At 50.8% G+C, this 21546-nt stretch overlaps 1 protein-coding gene across 3 annotated transcripts in view; it reads right to left on the reverse strand.

The window, feature by feature from the left end:
- Positions 1 to 21546, reverse strand: part of MGMT (O-6-methylguanine-DNA methyltransferase) — a 278866-nt gene that overhangs the window by 23124 nt on the left and 234196 nt on the right. For all 3 annotated transcript variants that reach the window (XM_027528875.1, XM_027528876.1, XM_027528874.1), the window contains one exon: positions 15982 to 16142. In XM_027528875.1, coding sequence (XP_027384676.1) covers positions 15982 to 16142 — 161 coding nt within the window. The remainder of the gene's footprint in view (positions 1 to 15981; positions 16143 to 21546) is intronic.

A 21546-nucleotide genomic window follows, 5' to 3' on the forward strand; every position in this document is an offset into this window, starting at 1 on the left:
TGTGACTGAATTCTGAGTGATGGAATCCAGCTCCAATTGTGCAGCTGACTTTGGTTTCTCACCTATTCAAATGAGGACGAGGCCGGGCAGGTGTGGGTGGAGGGGGTACTGTGCGCCCTCGACGGGCAGGCGGCAGGGAAGGTGGGAGAAGGGCCTCCCAGGGCACCCCTCCATGAACATGCAGGAAGTTCCCCTGGGGGGCAGGGAGGCAGAGGACTTCACCATTGCTGCCCAGCCAGGGGGTCCTGGTCCCTTCCTCTCCTTTCGGGGACCAGGGCTGAGAGCCAAGAGGGGCTGCTATGGGCAGGCGGCAAGCCCATAAGGTCACGCTACAGTCCTCCAGCACTTTATACTTCCCTGAAAGGGCAGTCCTTCTTGCCCCTTTACAAAGGCCTGAGGACATGGTCCCCCTGTTCTGAGCAGGTGAGAGACCAAAGCAGGATAAGCCCCCCCGCCCCCGCCCCACCCCGTCTCCCAACCATGGGTTTTTCTGCAAAGTGTGAGGCCTCAGGTCCTCCCCACATGACCTCTCCAAAGGGCTGCCTGAGTGTCTTCATGCCACAGCAGGTGGCTTCCCTCAGAAGAAGTGACCCAAGAGCGCCCTTCCCAGCCTTGGGAGCCTCACCATCACTCCTGCCGTATCCTGTGGGCCCCTCGGGGCCAGCCTGGCTCAGCCGGGGCAAGAACAAGAGCATGGGCACCAGAGGCAAGGGCCACCAAGGGACATGCTGCAGAGCCATCCCATGTCTGTGTTCCAGACAGGACCACAGAATTGCAGAATTCAGCAGGGAGCCCTGGGCGGATCAAAAGCCATGCCTGCAGTATGACTTTGTTAACTGACTATGGTAACAAGGTGGCATATCACAACAATTCTAAAGTCAGCCACGATCTCCCAAATTCTCAAAGTGAACACCAGTTATCTCAGGCTGGGAAACTGGACTCTAAACACAGGAACAAAGTCTACAGTCATAGAAAGCACCTCCCTACATATTCTCCCACGTCCCACGATCCCCTTAAACATGACTTTGCTCCCCTTCAAATTCAGCATCTGAATTCTGAGTCTTTTCATTTATGAAGCAGGGGTGAGGCAAGGAGAGTTTTTCACTTGCACCAGCAGAGACAAAATTAAAAACGTTTGACCTTGAATTTGCAATATCAGGTGTGCACCTTACCACTTAAAACTTTAAAAAGTGGTTGAGTCCCATACACTGTCAGGGGCTCAAATTCTTCCAGATGTTTCTGTGAAAAAATGCTGATAACTCAGACTCTGTAGAGTGGTCAACGAATGATGGCCAACTTCAAACCGGGTCCTGTTCCACAGCAGCAGGCAGCGACCGGAGTCCCCTGCCCCTGGCTGTCTGCGGCCACACACCAAGACTACCCCGCAGACAAAGGGCTCCCTGGCGCTGGAGAAGCTCTCTCTGCAAAGGCTGCCCAGCCTGCTGGGCCAACACCACACTCAGGAGAAGGCGGGGAAATCACACAGTGGCTTTCAGGTCTAGGAACACTGCCTGTTTGACACTCAGACTCACGAGCCTCCAACATCAGTGGCAGACTGGGGAATATTAATTGATTAAATGAAGTCCTCTGTAATTAGACCACTTGCCTCAGTCATTCAACCCATGGCTACTGACAGAATATACATGTAGCAAGTATTCTCTTTTACTCCAAGACTTCCCAATTCATTTAATTAACGATGTATTTTACTTTTGATAAAGTCTATTTCATTGTTATTTTCTATCATGAATTTGTATTTCAGGATTGTGAACATTTTTTAGTAACATGAAGATGTTCTCCGTGTTTTCTTCTAAATAAAAGCTTCAGAGTTTCCGTTTTATGCTACGTACACGATACATCTCAAATTAATTTTCATGTGCGGTGTGAACTAGGGGTCACGGCAACTTCGCGTGAGTGTGTGTGTGTGAGAGAGGCCCAGTTGTTCAAGCACTATTTGTTGAAAGGATTTACTGTCCCTATCCATCTGTTTGGAGTCTTTCTCAAGGATGCAATGGCTGTACAAGTGTGGATCTCGAGTACGTTCTGTTGCTCTAAGTACTGAGGCTTAAGCCGGTGCCACGGCGTCTTGACTACAGATGATCTGTCTTTAAGTCTTGAAATCAGGTAATGTAAGTCCTACAATTTTATTCTTTTTCATGGCTGCTTTAGATATTCCAGCCTCTTTGCATTTTCATATAAATTTAGAATCAGCTGGGAACTTAAAGGACTCATGGGACTCAACTCAGAGAACAGTTCACAGAGAACTAACCTCTTGGCAATACTGGCTTCTCCAACGACCAAGGTCTGTGCATGACTTTGCAGTTGTTGTTCAGTCACTAAGTCGTGTTCGACTCTTTGCAACCCCATGGACTGTGTTCCACCAGGCTCCTCTGTTCTCCACTACTCCTGGAGTTTGCTCAAATTTGCTCTAATTCCTGTCCACTGAGTCAGTTTCCTTAGGTCCTCTTTAATTTCTCTCAATCATGCGTTATATTGTCCAGTGGAGAGGTCTGCATTCTTTTTACTAAAGCTAATCTTAAATATACTTTGGATACTACTTGAAAACTCAAGTGTTTTAAATTTAATTTTATTACATAAAAATCAATTAATTCTTATATAAAAAACTATATCCTCAATCTTGTTAGATTTACTTGTTAATTTTAATAGATATTCAAAATTCTATGAGATATTCTATGTACATGACTGCTGTTGTTTAGTCGATAAATTGTGTTTTGTGACCTTATGGACTGTAGCCCACCAGGCTCCTCTGTCCATTGAATTTCCTAGGCAAGAAGACTGAAGTGGATTGCCATTTCCTTCTCCAGGGTATCTTCCTGACCCAGGAACTGAACCCACGTCTCCTGGATTGGCAGGCAGGTTCTTAACTACTGAGCCACCAAGGAAGCCCACATAAATGATTATATAAACTGAAAACAGACAGTGTACTTATTTCTAACATGTATGCTTTTGTTTTTCTTAATTTTTGCACAGAACTCTGTCCTTTGAAATTATGTTTACTGTAGAAAATATATAATGAGTCTGTTTTTTTTTAATCCAGCCTGTTTATCTATGCCTTTTTATTTGAACCTTAGCACCATTTCCATTTAAAGTACCTGGTCACTCTGTCTGGACTTGAGTCTATCTAGTACCAACTTGCTATTGGTCCCAGCTGTTTTCTGTTCTCCTTTCCCTGTTTTTTCTGCCTTCTTTTAGATTACTTTAAAAATTAGCTATTTTACCTTCTATACTGACCTATGAACTACTCATTTTGGTTTTATTTTTTAGTAGCATTGTAGGATTTGTAATATGCTTCTTTAATTTATAAAACCCTTCTTTCAATTAATACGATACTTGCTCACCATAATCTAAGAACTGATAGCAGAATATTTCCATTTCCCTAGTCCAACCTTTTGTTATTTACTTCTATATTATAAAACACCAAACTTATTATTTATATGCTGAACAGTTGATCATTTTTTACTGAAAATCAATAAACAGGAACTTCCCCCCCTTAACTCTCCCATGTACTTCCGTTTCCAGTGCTGTCGACTCTCCTTGGAATCGTTCCATCTCGGTTCCCAGTGGCCCCACGCCAATCTCGTGTGGTTCCCCCCACACCGAACGGCACTGCTCACATACAACAGCATTCTCCAACCAACTCTTGCGGGAATTCTGTGTAGCTCCCCTTTCTCCAGGACTCCGCCCATCCCTCCGGCCACCTGGACACACGTACTAAAGCACTTGTAGCGTCGTTAGTTTAAAAGGCAAAGAACGAGAAGAACCCCAACGCCTAGTGACAGAGGACAGGAAAAAATTACAGCATGCCCAGAAGATGAGGTTCTCTATATTCGTCATAATTAGCAAACTATCTCTGTAGGGTTTAAAACAGATGAGTTTCACAGAAACGCTGAATGAAAGAAGCAAGTCACAGTACTATTTCATCCATATAAAAAGTGCAAACCATGGAGCTGGGCTGGGGAGGCCGACGTGGCTGGGAGGACACACGGGACTGAGCGGTGCTGGCCGTGCTCCACCCTCAACCCGGGTGTGCACAGATGCGTCTTCCCTCTCTTGTTTATGCCTTACAAATCCTTAATGAATATGCTTTTGTCCGATGTGGCTATTTCATAAAAAAAAAAAAAAAGAAAATACCAACCTGTCAATAACGCACTGAATAGTTATTCTTAATGAAACTCTTGAAACTGCTCCTTTCCCTCATATGATAAAAAATGATTCAAAAGGAATTTATTTATGTAATTTTCTTGCTTTCCCCCTGAAATTTAACTGTTAAAACAAGAGAGGGAAGATGACAATATTTCCATGCATCTGGATTCTGAGCTCGTGGAGCCCTGACCATGCGTTTCAAAGGAGCCATTACCACTCCCACCCCAGCCCCTCCTCCCCATGGCCTGGGTAATATTTTTTCATAGCAATTATATCACTCCCTGATGGTCTAGGGATATGTATGAGTGTATATACACTAGTACATACTTATAAACACATACATGCTGCTGCGGCTAAGTCACTTCAGTCGTGTCTGACTCTGTGCGACCCCAGAGACAGCAGCCCACCAGGCTCCCCCGTCCCTGGGATTCTCCAGGCAAGAACACTGGAGTGGGTTGCCATTTCCTTCTCCAAAGCATGAAAGTGAAAGTGAAGTTGCTCAGTCGTGTCTGACTCCCAGCAACCCCATGGACTGAAGCTTACCAGGCTCCTCCATCTTCCTACTAAAATACAAGCTCATAAGGCCCAGAATTTCATTTAGTTTGTAAGTTCCAAGAGCCAAAAAGAGGGCTTTGCTTACAGCTCAATAAATAATTGCTGAATGACTGATCAATTGAACTCCCTTCTCCATGGTCTGGCCTAGGGCTCTGCCAGAGATCGGCACCTGTGTCCCCACTGACCAGTGGAGGATGGGCTGACAGGGAGGCCTGGAGTCCTCCCCTTGCAACTCACCTTCACTTTGAAGAGGGCGACAACTATCTAAGTCTGGGGAAGGCATTCAATAAATACGTTAAACGGAATGACATCTGACCCTGAAGCATGTAAGAAAGGAACCACTGTCAAGAATCACTCGAGGGCCATGTCCAGGCAGCAGGAAGTGGTCGTCCTGAGGCTTCCCACGCTTCCTTCCACGCGCTCTTGGGGAGGAAAGGGCCACGGCACGCTCAGTCCAGGGTGGCGGGCCGAGCAGCCACCAGAGGACCTGCCACACGAGCTGGGGAGAGAGCATGGCGGGGCCAGGTGGGGGTGGCGTGGGCCTGGCTCCACCCGCAGAGCCACGTGGCGCTAGGCTGCTGGGGAATGGGACCCTGGCTGCTGCTTCCGTCTGGAGCCAAGCTCTGCTCTTGAGCAAGCGCTGGGTGCCGGCAGCCTTGGTCGTCCAAGGGAGCAGGGCTCCTGGATTCAAAATGCACTGCTCTACCTGGGTCAGAGCCCAGAGCTCCCCCAGCATGTGCAGCAGGTGGAGCAGAAGAGCCTGGTCATGGAGACCACGCACATGCTGGGAAGGACCAGACGTCTGTGCCTGAGAAGCAAGGTATCATCTCAGAGGCCCAACCACGGGCAGCTGCCCCGCCCTCAGGGGCTCTGCGGGACGGTCAGAGGGTGGTGGGATACTCTTCCCAACTCTCCAGGGGTATCCCTCTGGCTCTCCCTGGCTCCAGGCCTGCCGACCACCAGCCTCCACACTGACAACACAGCTTCTATTAATGCTACTGGGACCATGGATGACATTGAAATGCTTTAGGTTCAACCCAGATACACCAGACCTCTAATGAAACCTTAAACACAAGTCCTGTATTCTAGAAAAGGAAACACATCAGGTGAAGAGTTGGGGTCCCTGGCCAGGTGCGAACACCAAGAGACCTTGGGAGCTGTGTGCAGGTCCAAGACGCAGGCTGTGACGAACATCAAAAGGTGTTAATGGTTTCAATATTTATCTGCTGCAGGGAAGCACTCTAAAAAGGAGACAGAAAAAAAAAATTCTGCTAATGGCTGTGTCTTTGCCATTAAAATGAAAAGCTTAATGCATCTTATAATCAGAGGACAATTTGCAAATCATTAAGAGAAATGTAAAATTCCATTAAAATACAAATCAAGAGACTCTCCCTGGACTAATAATCTTTTTGATATTATTTTGCATTTCACTATTTCTGTTCCAATACCCAGGCCCCACAAATGATCGGTTCCTGAACATGCTCTTTACCACAGCCTACTTCTTTAACGAGAAACCGAGAGAAGGGCAATCTGCTATTCAGAGCAGGTGCTAATGAAGAATTCCATATATTCTGAAATTTAATTAAAACCCCAAAGATTTCAAATTAGATGCAATTTGAAATGCCTGGGGCAGAAATACATGCACTTGCGTGGCGAGGGCGCCACACTGGAAGTTGATACCGTAATTGGTCTTGATGTATTTTTGTGTTGCCGGGCTGAAGCACAGAACTCATAACCATATAAAAATTCTCTGTAGATTACCTGCTCATTGAAAATGCCATCACTCAGGTAGTTCTCTACTAAATTACCATGCTACTAAAATGCACAAAGTGATTCGGAGAGTAGAGTGGCACAGCTGGCCGACGCTGCCAATGAGTTATGCATGCGTCAACGCAGCCTTTTTTCTTAGTAAAATATGCTCAGTTGAATATTAAAATATAATTGGCATTCAACCTAAGTAGCTTAAACCATTTTGTTATCTTCTTTTAAACCGATTTGGCTCCTCCACAGTTATTTTCAAGGATGCGATTCACAAACTAATGATACCATCATATTCTGCGAGATTTGTGCTGTTTTACATTTGTCATAAATAGGTGCAGTTTCTACAGCCTGCTAGGGATGGTCTTTAATATTAGCTGCTCTTGAACATCAAAAGCCCAATTCTTGAGGAAAAAAGGGGGGGACGTGCCATTTATGTTGGTTCTTGCATATTTTATTCTACAAAGAGGAAGAGATGCGGACGCACTGAGAAAAGCACACGTCCTGGCCGAGTGGCGAGCCCTGGGTCTCCCTCCCTCCCTGGCTCGGAGGACTGGCTCAAAGGGCGGGCCGCTGCTGGACCTCGTGGCCCTGCCCGGGGCGGCTGTGTTTTTAGAAAGAGCAGACAGTGTCCCCTGCCCCTAAATCCAGGGCGGTCCTTTACACAATGTGCCTGCGCCACGGTAAACACGGAGCAGGAAGAGAGAGGGAGGAGGAGCTGCTGTCGCCACAGAGAGTCTGCACAGGGTGACGCTGGCTGAGGGCAGGGCTCAGCAGGGCTGCTGCTTCTCGGCGCTTCTTAGAAGGCAGGAAATATCTGAATATAGCTCGGGACATGCAGACGAGCTAAACACACTTCTTCCGCTAGTTCATTCTTCAGTTTCGGAAGCACTTTGTTACATGGCCTTAAAACTTCACACAATGCCCTGGCAACTGAGCCTCAGAAGGTCTGTCCTGCCTGGCGAGTCCCACCCCTCAAGGTCGTGAAAGCCACATCTCAGAGAGAGATGGTTCTTTTCCAGGAGATACCTTACTTTTACATTCGGACACTGGAAACATGACCTTCAAAATGGGACCTGTACGCTCATAAATCCTATACTCTGAGTCATCTCGGTTGGTTGGACAACATCAGTGCCTCAACGGACATGAATCTGAGCAATCTCCGGGAGCTGGTGATGGACAGGGAGGCCTGGCCTGCTGCAATCCATGGGGTCGCAAGGAGTGGGACACGATTCAGTGACTGAAATGACCTGAGTCATCTTGAACATAAGGGTTGCAAGTAAACCTGAGGGAGAGCGCGTTTAAATTAAGTAACAGTTTTTACACTTTTGGATCCTGCAAACAGCTAGACGGCATTACCGCCATTGGTTTTGTATCGATTCTCGTACGTCTGACGTTGGTAACTTACAGTCCAGTTTTAGATAGTGCTTTCCTAAAACACCATTTTCCCTATAAACCCAGGTATTAGAAATGATTCTATTTATTATTGCTAGCGTGATATCAAAATACGTTAATGTTGCCTGTAAATGTGACCAGACACTATGACGACAAAACACTAAACATTCTCTTGGAAGGACACGTAAGGAAAAGTCGGTCTGTCATGCTAAAATATAGGCTTGTTAGACGATTCTTATTTTTTAAAGCTCATTTCAAATGAAAATGATTGAAGTGACAGTGTAACTCACTTCTCCCAGCAGAAAGAAGCTTGGTTCTCTATTCCTTTTTTCGAGGTGAAACACACCCAAGTGCAACACAGGCCCTGCAGATGATGTCTTTCTAAACGTGTGAGTGGAAGTAGGCGACTCGTTTTTAACGGGAACCTTCACTGGTAGGATGTTTAACTACTATGCCAGAGATAAGTCATACTTCAATGTTAATATTTTCTCATAAAAGCAATATTTGTAATAACTTCAATTTCAAGTACTATTTATTTGTAATAGAGACCTCATTGTATCCTACAAGGTTTGAAAGTAGCTGACTTTCAAACCAACTTTCTGGTTATCTTTGAGCTTGGTTAAATTATACTGTGTGACCCTGTAGCCTTGAGTGAAGGCATTCTCAAGTATTCAATTTTTTTTGGCCTGATTTATGGAAACCTTAGGGAACGTGGATCTGACCACCTCTTAGATTTAGGAGGAAACTTCCCCTGAGCTAGGCCTCTCAGGAGCCCCTGGTAATTACTGCTTAGTCAGAGGGCTCTTTGCGCAGGGACCCCAGGCGCTCATGAGGAGCCCAGCAGGCTGCGGGGGTGCCTGAGCCAGCACAGGAGAGGGCGAGCACTGCTCCCCGCGGCAAGTGAGCACGGACACCTCACAGCAGTCACAGCCTCTCAGGTCAGCATCCAGAACCTGAAGATCCTCTCGCCCCTTTCTCGGCCATGCCCACTGCTCAGAGAGCTCCACAAGAAGCTAAAGCTTCGGTTTTCTGCCTGCTTCAGAGGAAAAACACATTTTTGGCCAAAGTATCTAGACACCTCCCGCAGGCTCTGGTTGCCTCTGCTAGGGCTCTACCCCAGGGCATCCTGGCGAGGCTCCTGGGGGCATCATCTGGTTGTCTGTCCATACCTGCAAACAGATGTTCCGATGGGTAGCCTGTCTTGCCTAGTTTTTTCTATCAAATGTTAAGGCTATGTGGGCCCCTCTGCCTTGTCACCCGGCTGTGAGCAAAGCTCTGAAAGCAGGGAGAGGCATGCAAAGCCTAGAACTTACTGAAGCTGTGGATTCAGTTCAGTCGCTCAGTCATGACTCTTTGCGACCCCATGGACTTCAGATGCCAGGCTTCGTGTTGTTGATTACAAGAGCAAAAACGCTTAAGTAGACACAGTTATGTCTCAAACAAAACCATTATTAAATTAGAAATATTAACCTTAGTATAGGGTGAAACACACAGTAAAAGCACTTAGATCCATTTACATAAATTCTTTAAAAGCAGCAATTCTCAAAATACGGCATACGTAATTTGCCTCTTATAAGATTTTAATGTGGTTGGGGAAGGGGTGAGAAGTATAGATACTGCAGACACAGTATTGTTAACAGGCTGTCTAGAGCATTCTGATACATACACCCTCAGGAAAAGGGAGGGCCTCAGCTAGGAGAGTAACCTGGAGAACTTATTTGCTTGAATCAATCCCAGTTGAAACTTTAAAACTCTCTGCTAGCTCAAGATGTGGTTGCACAGAACAAAGAGTAAACAAGTACTATGACAACTGCCAGGCAGGAAACCGCGTGAGAACAGAATGTGAAAAATAACAAACCTGAGATACGATGACCTCAGGCTCCCGCGACACGCCGCCCACACGCCAGAAGGGGCTTGGTCAGAGGAGACGGAACGCTCCTGCTGAAGGGCACGGGCTTCCCTGAGCTGGCCTGGCCAGCCTCACAGGGTCCATAGTCTTAAACGATGCTCCTTCTGCCTCGGCTGGGAGCCCCCAACCCAGGACACAGAATTCTGGGGATCTTCTGCTCCACTGAGGGGCTGGAAGTGATGCAATATTCCAACAAGCGTGGGGGCCAGGCAGGCAGGAGAGGATGGCCCACTGGGGAGGGTACTCCCTCTGGCCTACGAGTCAGCTGCAGGCTCTCCTGAAGGCTGGACGGAGGGCCTCCCAGAAAACGCAGGGCTCTCCTCTGAGCAGGGAGGGGTCCCTGGGGTTAAGGGAGCCGGGAGCGTCACAGCAAACATGCTGATGAGGAAGGCTCCCCACCTCTGCACTCCAGGACTCCCCCTACACCCATACCCCCTTCACTGAGCCCCGCCCTGCTTTATTCAGACACTTCCACTTCTTTTTTCCCAGGGCCCTGAACCACAACAACGTGCTGGGTGTTACTTTCCACGAAAGAGGGGATGGGCTGCTCCTGGCGGCAGCCTCTAGTCTCGATCCGAGACCTCAGACCCCCTTCCCAGCACCCTGAGCTCCGCGGCTGGCCGCCTGCTCCTGGGCTTTTCAGACCTCAGACCCCCTTCCCAGCACCCTGAGCCCCGCGGCTGGCCGCCTGCTCCTGGGCTAGACCTCAGACCCCCTTCCCAGCAGCCTGAGCTCCGCGGCTGGCCGCCTGCTCCTGGGCTTTTCACGTGGTCTATTCCATTTCACCTTTGCCAGCCTCAGATGGTGAAGGCCGCAGACCCGGATTTCCAAGTCTGTTAGCCCTGAAAGCGCTCAGCAGCTCGAGGGTTGAGAGAAGTACATTCTCAGCAGCTGTTTCCTTCCCACCAAGGTGCAAGTGTTCACTTGTTCTAATCAACAGATGGGCCTTGGAAGGAGCCCCACCAGGTAACATCTCAGGAAGGTCAACAATTGTTAGAAGCCTTCATTTAGAATATAGGAGAACAGTGATGGCTACCAACCAGAATCTGTAAAGCATCTCCTATTTTAGCTATTTTCTCTTTAAATCGGTAATTTTTTTTTTTTTTTTAATTCAGGGAAAATATCAGTACAAGCGTCCCGTGAGCACAAAGCTGCATCTTGCCGTGGCTCCGAAAGAGAAACGGAGAGCAGCCTCCTTTCCCCACCACACACCCTCTGAGGGTGCCCTGGGCAGGCCCCAGGGTGAGGGAGTGACAGCGCGCCACAGCAGGCCCCGTGACCCCGAACGGAGGGGGCTCAGGGGACCACATGCAGGACACGGTGGGGAAAGCAGGCCCCGCGACCCCAGATGGAGGGGGTCAGGGGGCCACACGCAGGACACGGTGGGGAAAGCAGGCCCGGGGACCCTGAATGGAGGCGGCTCAGGGGACCACACGCAGGACACTGCAGGGAAACGAACTCATTCTCCCCAAAAGGGCCTTTCCCCTGACAGACGGGTAGGGTTCTTAAAGACCATTCTGAAACAGGGTTCACAAGAGACATAGAAGTACAAGAATCCTTTTAGAGGCTTGGTAGCAGAAGTTGCAAAGAAACTTCCCTCTAGCCAGCAGGTTTAAAAAATGCAGATCTTACTACTGTCATGCAACTGGATTTCATGGCTACAAGCTAATAGCTGTGACGAAGGAATTATTAAACTGTTAAATATTTCATTTAAAAAGGAACATTGCAGACACTTTAAAAAGAAAACTCAGAACTCATCTGTTGAAAACCGTCCTCTGTGAGACGGAACAGGGTGGAAGGCTGAACGCTCCCCGCATTCCCTGGGAGCGGCTTCTTGTGGCATCCGTCCAGAGCACTGCCAGGCCCTGCCCAGCAAGGGGACTCGGGGCGCCCAGGGAGGCCACCTCCAGCCCGGCAGAAGAAGCACACGGTGCCAGGGCAGTGGGCCTGCCTCCCCCTGCCCGGCCACGCCTGCCAGGAGGGCCTCTGGGGCAGAGGGAAGAGAGCGCTGCGCACGTCCGAGTCTGACAGCAGTCTTCGCTTTCCCAGCCTGCTCTTCTCAACGCTCTGTGGAGCCCTGCTTGGCACAGTGCTTCTTTGGTCATTCCGGCTGCTTCTGCCACTGATCGCTAAGGCCACAGGTATTAAGAGGTATACTACACCAAGAAGCTAACATTTTTATGTGTCAATATTAAGAAGTGAGGGAGTATTCAGAGAAACTAAGTTAAAATGGTATTTTATTATGAAAGAAACAGATTTATTTCAGGAATAATAGCTTCATTAAAAACTGTTTCTTGAAGAAACATGAATTCAAAATAAATAAACCTGACCTCTGTAAGAGGTTTACAGGGAGGACCCGACTGCCCTAAAAATGCCTTGCTGAGTTACAAGGCAGCTAGCTCACTAGCAAAACACGAAAACAAATCCCTTTCACAAAACTCAGAAAACAAAACATTCATTTCTGTTTTTGAAGTTACATTAGTAAAACCATAATCCTACGAGGACTTAGAACACTTCTTACTCGCACTTGCCTCTCATTTTCGTTCCTTCATCGGCGTCACGAACCTCACTGAACTGCCTCCCTTTCTGAGAGAAACCCCACCTGAGGTGGCCCACGGGCAAGGCAGCTGCCTAGGCCTCCCCCAGACTTCTGGTCAGGAGGATGGCCTAACAGTTCCTTGGTGGAGATACCCAGATAATCAATCTGTTACTAATCAGACTTCAGAAACGCTCCAAGGTAAGAAGATGCAGGACGTTAAATTTCCAGTATGTGTCTTAGCCTACACAAATGGTAATCCAGAAGGAAAAACACCAATACAGTATACTAACGCATATATATGGAATTTAGAAAGATGGTAACAATAACCCGGTGTACCAGACAGCAAAAGAGACACTGATGCATAGAACAGTCTTATGGACTCTGTGGGAGAGGGAGAGGGTGGGAAGATTTGGGAGAATGACATTGAAACATATAAAATATCATATAAGAAACGAGTCGCCAGTCCAGGTTTGATGCACGATACTGGATGCTTGGGGCTGGTGCACTGGGACGACCCAGAGGGATGGTATGGGGAGGGAGGAGGGAGGAGGGTTCAGGATGGGGAACACATGTATACCTGTGGTGGATTCATTTTGATATTTGGCAAAACACAATTATGTAAAGTATAAAAATAAAATTAAAAAAAATGGTAATTCTAATAGGCCCTGTTTTGTGGCCAGTCTTACCAAAAAAAAAAAAAAAAAACAAACCAGATGGTGAGCATCACCCTCATGTCAGCCGAGGAGTCTGAGAGGTGAGGTGGTGGTCCTGCCCGAGCAGGGGGGCCCAGGCAGCCAGCACAGCCAGTGCAGGGCCTCCAGGCTTGCAGGCTGGGCCGTGTGAGTCCCGGGGAGGTGCGGGACTCCAGCAGGAGCTCCGTCACTGCTGCACTTCTAACCAAGCCGAGACAGGCAGGTCTGGTCTACACGTCTACATCTCAGAGGAATGGGGTGAAAGGTGACGCCCAAAGGATGCTCAATGTGCTCACAACCTCAGAGGCACGAAGACAAAATTTGTCAAGAACCATTTCTTCCAGATAAACACACCTGCTCCTCCGACTGCAAAGGTTTCTCTTCCTGGTGGACCCCACAGCCATCAGGAGCTCTGGGGGTGCTGGAGCGCCCTCTCCGCATGGGCCTTCCCCTCTCACCCCAGTTCACCGGCTCCAAGACAGAGGAAGAGAGCAAAGCCAACTTTCCCTGAGCAGCAAGGGTGTCAGCACACCTGGGGTTAGTGCCAATTAACTCCGTGTTAGCAATCACATTACAACCACCCACCACCTCCCTTCTTAAACTGTAAAAATCCCCACACCTGGTCCTCGCCTGGGAGAAGTGATTGAGCTAAATTAGAAAAACCTGGCTGGCACAGGCTGCGGTGTGGGAAATCCTGGCCTGGGGGCTAGCACTAACTGTCAGCAGGCGGCCTGTCCTCGGGGACCCTCCTGCCCCCACCCCAAATTCCAGCTGGAGGGGACCTGGCCCCAGTCACAAGTGTCCCCCAGCACTGCAGACCTGGTCCAACGGGGGTGGGCTACGGGGTGACTGCAGTCTTCATCGTTCCCAGTGCCTGCTTCCAGCTCGCCCTGGTTGCCCAGACCTACCATGACCATGACCCGCGGGAGAAGATGGCCACGCTCAGGCCCGGAGCCGGGAAGGGGGGTGGCAGGGCGCGTGTGGCCAGTTCCCACTCTCTTCGAGCTCTGAGGACAGGACTTCAGGGTTTTACAAGCTCACCCTCTGCTGACACCCTCATTATATTATGCAGATACTTCCTGCCCTGTGTCATAATGTCTCTGCTCTGAAACATTCTAAACCTTAAACTTGAGCTCACTTATTTGACACGTGTAAGGACAAGGAAAGGTGTTTGGCCAATCTGCTTCTGCTCCTGGTGGCAGAGCAGTAAATGGCAGTAGGGAACAGAAGAGCTCGCTGCTCCAGGATCCCCAAGCCTCTGCTTTAACGACAAACCCACATGTGACTCCTCAAACTGCACAGCACAGGATCCCCAAGCCTCTGCTTTAAAGGCAAACCCACATGTGAGTCCTCAAACTGCACAGCACAGGATCCCCAAGCCTCTGCTTTAAAGACAAACCCACATTTGAGGTCCTCAAACTGCACAGCACAGGATCCCCAAGCCTCTGCTTTAAAGACAAACCCACATTTGAGGTCCTCAAACTGCACAGCACAGGATTCCCAAGCCTCTGCTTTAAAGACAAACCCACATGTGAGTCCTTAAACTGCACAGCAGGACCCCCGCCCTGCACCTGGTGTGCGTGAGGCACACAGGAGCGTCAGGCACACCCTCGACCCGGCCGGCGACGTGCGAGGCTAGTTCCGGTTCCGAGCAGGTGGTGAGTGCCAGGCAGCAGTGGCCAAACTCAGCCACAGCGCCACCTCGGCCCGGGGGGGCCCCAACCTTGGGACGATGGAAGGCTCTGGACCTGAGCGTGGCGTGCGGCAAAGGCCTACCCAGCTCTCAATGGAGTCTTGTCCTGGAGACGCACCCACTGGACACAGCCCCACGTGACGCTCAGGGGCTGATGCGTTCATGCTCAGCTTCAGTTCACTGTGGGCAAAGACCCCCAGGGTCCGACCTGGTCACTCCCCTGACCTTGCTGGTCAACTCAGGTATTAGCTCAACTTGCCTGAGCTTCTCTACCTGCTGTCCCTGAAAGCTCTGCTCCACCTTCAGTTGTGCTGAAAACTAGGGCAGCAGTTAGAATACAAATTCCACTTTGAAATTCAAGATTGCTTTAAATTCACCTCATCTAAAATCTCATGGTAATTTTTTTTTCTTAAGTGTATACACATGTGTGCATCTATACACATGTGTCTCTATGTGCCTGTTGCTGTTGTTCAGGCGCTCAGCCGTGTCTAACTCTGTGACCCCATGGACTATAGCCAGGCTCCTCTGGCCTCCTCCATCTCCTGGAGCTTGCTCAAATTCTTTTCACTTGAGTTACTGATATAGATTCACTTACATTAAAACGACTGTGAAAAAAATCACTATGCAAAATAAACCTCCGCTATGTGTACAGAATGATATTAGTTGCCATAATTAAGCTCCGAACAAAAGCTGAAGGAGAACTTGTCTGGGAAAGTGTTTTTACGTTATCAGAGACTTTATGTGGCACTATCACGCTGCACATAGACAGGAAGTTCTCAATTCATCCCTCAAGAATACGACATTTAACTGTGCTAAGTTTGAGATATTAGCCTGAAAACTTATTCAAGAGGACACGCCGCCACCGCCCACTCCAGGGTGTTAGCAGCCAAGCGTGTGGAGAGGCCGGTTGTCCACACGTGGGTCTTGGTGCTGCTGGCAAGCAGATTGTGTAAGTGAACAATAAGCTTACTGAAAAATTCACTGCCATTCAGACGTGTTCCTATTTAAAACTCTCAGCCAGTGAGAGTCAGGAGTCGATCTGCATGCATCATTTTTATTGCCTTTGCCAAGAATTATGTGACCATGTGCCAAAACTAACACAAGCACTTGGAGCGGGTGGAGAGCGGGCGCTCCCGGCCGTGCTGTGTGGCACACGCTGCCTCTGTTCATTCGGGGGAAACACGCGGCAGGCGTGGTCAGCAGCCCGAGCCGGGAGGCGGCTGACATGATCAGGTCGGGCTCCCTGAGCCAGAGGCCGCGTGGTGGCCATGGTACCGACCTTTCTGGAAGATGGGATGGTGCAGCGCAGGCACGGGGAGCCCCTCAAGGACTGCGGGCTCGCGGAAGTAGGCGTCCAGCCAGGCCGCGCACTGCAGCAGGGGCTCCAGCACTGCCCCGGAACCTCCGAGCTGCTCAGCGGGAGCGGCGGCCTCCGCAGGCCTGCAAGAGAGAGAACAGGAGAGACTCAACCTCCAGGCCCTGCCTCCACCTGCTGCCCCTAAACGGGTCACTGCACCCGTGCCTCCACCTCCGCTTGGAGGGACAGTTTTTGGAAGGATGTCCTGGGCTGGTGCTCGTCTGCAGGGTTCTGAGTGTCTGCAGTCCTGCCGCAGGGCGGGGGTGTGAGAACAAGGGCGATGAGCTCAGATGCAGATCCAGTGGGCATGAGCCCGCCCATTCCGAGACCACCACCCGCACCCACCCCCACTTCCTCTGCAGTCACTGAGCATTCGCCATAAGAAAAATGTTCTCCAGAAATACAGTCAGAGTAGTTAAACCCACCTCCTCGTCCCTCCCACCACATTTCCACCGCACACCCCACAGCTCCACGTGCTCTACAGCTCTCAGGGGGCTTTGGGGGGACCCCACCCTGAGTCTGCACCGCGCCTCACGCTCCAGGGTGTCTGTTCGGTGTGCTGGTCACTCTGCGAGGCTGGTTTAGTTACAGGGCTATGATTTTCCTGCCTGAGACTCCTCTTTCTTTTCCAACCCTTCTTGCTCATTCCCTGTGGTCACTGCCCTTCCTCCCTCTCACCTCTGTAGGTTTAAGCCAACGCACCTCAGACTCGCTTCAGATGGTCTGTCTGTCTCTTCTCCTCACAGGCTCACCCTTCTGTCTGGGGGATCCCATGGCTCCCCTCATGGAGCTGACTTCTCCCCTTCAGCAGAGGCCGACTTTTAAGGGACATGCTCTGCTGGGCTGAGAAAACGTCCCTCTGCAGAGGGTCACTTCTGCTGCTTCCGAGCCCCAGATTTTTATGAGGGATCCAGTTTTTCTGAACTTCTGAGGATGGCACACCCACAGAAGCACCAGCACCCAGTTGATTTTAGACGTCATTCCTTCCTGAGCCCTACAGGCCTCCCGTCCCCGACCCAGGGGCAGGCGTGTGCGCCTCAATCTCCAGGTGTTTTCCTTCAAGGCACACCCACCCCCTGGCGAGGGTGTGACTGAAGCGGAGAGGCCTCACCCACTCGGCAGTACAGCCCAGCACGGGTGGGAGGCTGAGGCGCTGAAGCACCCAGAGCATGGGCCTGACCTCGCCGGCCTGAGGGGACATGCTGGTGTGTGTGGGGGAGGGGGCGCCCAGCCCTCCACTCAAGCCATGGGGAGCAGCTGAAGACCTTTAAGCCGGCTCTTGTGAGCTATGCTGGCTGGAGCCTGAGTCTCCGAGTCAGGGTGTGTGGTGGGTCTGAGAGTCCCGGGCGGGATGCATAGGGGAACGAGAGGCAGGTCAGGAAAGGCTTCCTGAGTGCATGAATGTGAACAGCATTAAGGAAGGAGCCAGCGAACAAATGGAAACAAGCCTTTCCAGGTGAGCAGGGGGTGGGAACCCTGAGACCCTGGCCCACAGAGCCAGCCCGTCAGGAGGTCCTGCGGCCACGCGGCAGGCCCAGCCTTCTCCAGGATGCTGGCCCCCGGGATCGCAGGGAGAGGAAGCCCCAGATAGCGCCAGTGGCTGGCCCTGGGCTGACGGGGTGCTCCCTGCGGGACAGGGCTCACTCCACAGGCAGAAAAGTGGCGTCTGTGAAACAGGGGGCAGGACGGCGTCTGGGGGGGTCTTCTGCCCCGATGTCTTCTGCCCCGATGTCTCTCCCCGCCAGGACGTCTGCCCATGGAGAGGCAGGAACTTCTGCCCCCTGCTTGGTATAAACATTCCTCTACATAACCGAGAAATTCCCAGTGACCCTCCTGCTGTGCTCCCTACCTACGGAGTAAGCAGGAAGCTGACTCTAAGGAAGAAAGTAGAGAAAGGCCATGGGCTCTGCCACCCTGCTCATGGGGCCGGGGCGGGGAGAGGGGAGGAGACGAGGTGTGGTGAGCTCGCTCAGACAAAGCACAGCACACCCAACCTGGTAAGCTCACACATGGGGGCATGAGTGGGCAGTGGCCCACGTGCGACCCTGCTCATGCCCCCGCCCCGACCCACATGGGAAGCAGGAAAGGGCCCGACAGCCCTGGCCGGCACCTCCTGCAGAGGCAGCGGGGTGAGGTGCTGGTGGGGGAGGGTAGCAAACGTGGGTGCCTGGGTGGTCTCTGGGGCTTGAGGGGTCTTCCTGACCATCACACCCTGCAAACGGGGATCCCTGAAGTGGGGGCACACCATCCAGGAGACAGGTAGCTTAAGTTGAGAGTCAGGGGCTCTGCACCCACCTTGGGGAGTCACAACTCTTACTCAGATGCCCTGGTTCGCTCAGGGGCATCTGACAAAGGCTACGGAGCTGTGGGCATCCTGGGGCACTGCCCAGGTTGGGGGCCGCTTCCCCTGCGTTGCTAAGGGAATTGAAATGTGAGCTGAGTTTCCTAGCATTTCCCACTCTTAAAAGGATATTTGAAGAATTTTTATAGTAGTAAAATTCATCTTAAATTGATTTTTTATGCTTGTGCTAAAGATCTCAACCTCTGATTTACTCTGTAGTTCTCCTTTTTAACTCTTTCTCTATTGGCATTAGATAACTATTCATGGGTGAAATGTAATTAAACAGCTTTGATTCTGAAGCAAGGATTTATGATACTACATTTAAAACGAATGGCATTAAACACACACATAAAATCAGATTTTTAAAGCCATGACACAAATTTCCATTTCTACAATAAAATGAAATTTATTCTCTGCCCTGCCCTCTCCTCCAACCTCGCTCCGCTCGTCCCTGAAAGAGCTGTGGTGTGACAGGATCACAGCATCTCTAACGGCTGCTCTTATTATGGAGGAGTTTCTCCAGGCTTCCTACCGACGAACCTGAAACCCCAATCATTATGGGCTCCGTGGCCCACACTCATTTAAATCTCACATCCACATCTCCCTGGGAGCCGGGAGCCTAGCAGATCACCTACCACCAAACGCACAGACCTGTGGCCACCGCCTCTGGGAAGCACCGCTGTGCGGGAGCCCAACCCCCAGAAGGCCGCTGGAAGGCTAGCGCTGAGGACGGAAGTGAGACAAGGCCGCCCCACCGCCCGGGGGCCAGGCTGAGGCCGACCTCAGAGCCAATCCTCGAAAAGCTGCCCAGGACGCCATCGGTAAGAGCAGTATTGAGGCCAGTATCAGGACACTGGGGCCCTTATACTTGTTTTCAGTTGGCACAAGAGGGCTGGTAGTGGCTGGAAAATGAATTTGGCTTTGTTGAGCTTTTTAATGTAACAATAGAGAACACAGGTACCTTCATACCGCAAACATAAAGTCACATATGTTTTGGTGTAAGAGTTTCTTCAAGAAACTTGCAATGCTGGCAACCCCAGGGACCCCGTAGGAAAATAAAAAGGACAGCAGAGTGCCGCCTTGAGGGGGCTGCCGGAACCTGGGTGTGTCGGAGAGCCCTGTGGGAAGCAGCCTGACCGATTCCCATCGGCCTGGAGAAAGAACGTTCTGGTGCTGAATTGCATTTCAGATTTGTCTGGACATGAACCTGTCCATCATTCCAAATCAGACACAGCAAAGCAGGTGACATGCTCCAGAACAAATGAAGTGTTTTCAATAAAGCAGGCAGGGACTCTCCCCAAGACGTTTCCAGAGAACCCACAAGTTCACAGCACTGATACGGCACAGGAGGAACCAGGAAGGCTGTTGGTTCCCCTGCGTGAGGCCTCCAGGCCCGGGCCCGGGAGGACAGGAGGAAGAGTGGCAGCCTGGACCCAGGGGGCAGAGCAGGGGGAGCAGATGGGCCCAGGACACAGGCCCCACACGGGCGGCCCTGCCTGGCTCCAGGAGCCCTCCGGGGGCAGGTGAGGTGCAGTACACCAGGCTGGCTGAAGCCAGCAGGAAGTGCTGCTCGAGGTGTCACCCCTGTGGGGACGACTGCGTGTGGCAGGCCGCCCAGCGGACCAGAGGGATGCCCCCAGCTCTGCCTTCTCCCATCTGTCCCACAGAATAGCTGGGCTCGACATGCCCACCCAGTGGGCAGGAGCTTTGGGTGTGTGGATTTTGGGGCGCCTCAAGGCTTCACTTTCAAGGAAAAGAAGGGGGTGGCAGAAGATGAGATGTTCAGATGGCATCGCTGACTCAGTGGACATGAATTTGAGCAAACTCTGGGAGATAGTGAAGGACAGAAGAACCTGGTGGGCTATTCAGTCCATGGGGTTGCAGAGAATCGGACACGAATTAATCACTGACTTCAAGTCAACAACAAGGCTTCAACGACTGGCAGCGAAGAATCACTAAATCCTCCCATGTGAATGATTTCTACTCCCCATAGACATTACCATGTCATGTACTTGGGCTTGTACCCCTTCTGACATGAGCAAGCAGGCCTGAAGTCCCGCGTCCCCTCTCTGGTCGGCCCTGTGCATCCTGCCCGCGGGTGACTATGCCGCCGCCGTGCCCCCGGCCTCCCTGGGACCTGGTGCCTCTTCCCCATCTCTTGCTTCACAGGGTGAAACTGAGCCTTACGGTTTTGGGAGCGTTAACTGGTGATGCCAGAGGCTCACCTAAGAGAAGAACTCCACAGACTCGTGTTCCTGAGTCCACCTGGAGTCTGGAGCGGTGACGGGGAGGTGTCCTTCAGCAAGGCTGGAGATTAGCCTGCAAGGATGCACACGGACACTCGAGTCAGGTCTGACGTGAAGACGCCCAGAGCCCTGACTGCACACAGCGGCTTAGCACCCCTCAGGATGAGGAGCCTCACCTTGTCTGGCCCCCAGGACTCCAGGGTAGAGCGCCAGACCTCACAGCTCAGGTAGGGACACACGCACGGCACACACTTAAAACCGCAATAGACGCAACTTCATAAACATCCTGTGGAGATGGGAAACGCACCATCACGTCCAAGTTAGCAGACCTCTGGCAGAGTCGCTTGTGTTTGTGTCTGACGGGCTTGTCCTGCATTTAATTATGCCTTCTTGTGAAGCTCAGATGCTTTTCTTCCAGTGGAGACTGAAGACAGATAAACCATGCTACCTGCTTTCAATAAAGATCCTTTAAATTTTTCTAAATGAGAAGCTGAACAAAGCCTTTAAATTCTTTATTCCAACCAAATTTAGTGGTCTGATTCGATTCAAGCATTTACTGAGGACCCGCTAAATACGGGGCTTATTGGCAAGAGTATCGACCTGTGGACTGCCATCCCCCTGGGCAGGCAGGGAAGCTGAAGGTCCAACACAGAGGTATTCACAGCCTCCCTGATGGCTGTGCTGGAGGAAGCAGTCCCGCCCCAACTGGGACTTCCCTGTGTCACCCGATGAACAAACCAGGAAAGTGATGGCTCCGTGACACTGCCTGGTGGCCATCAGCTGTTTGGGCAAGAACCCTACATGGATGTGACGGAATCTGTGCAATTATTTGAACATTCCAAAGTTGTATTAGGACACAGAGTAGAAAAAGGAGAAACTGTTGCTCCAGCGGTAAGAAAC

The sequence above is a fragment of the Bos indicus x Bos taurus genome, chromosome 26 (assembly GCF_003369695.1).
Source record: "Bos indicus x Bos taurus breed Angus x Brahman F1 hybrid chromosome 26, Bos_hybrid_MaternalHap_v2.0, whole genome shotgun sequence".
Taxonomy (NCBI): Eukaryota; Metazoa; Chordata; class Mammalia; order Artiodactyla; family Bovidae; genus Bos; species Bos indicus x Bos taurus.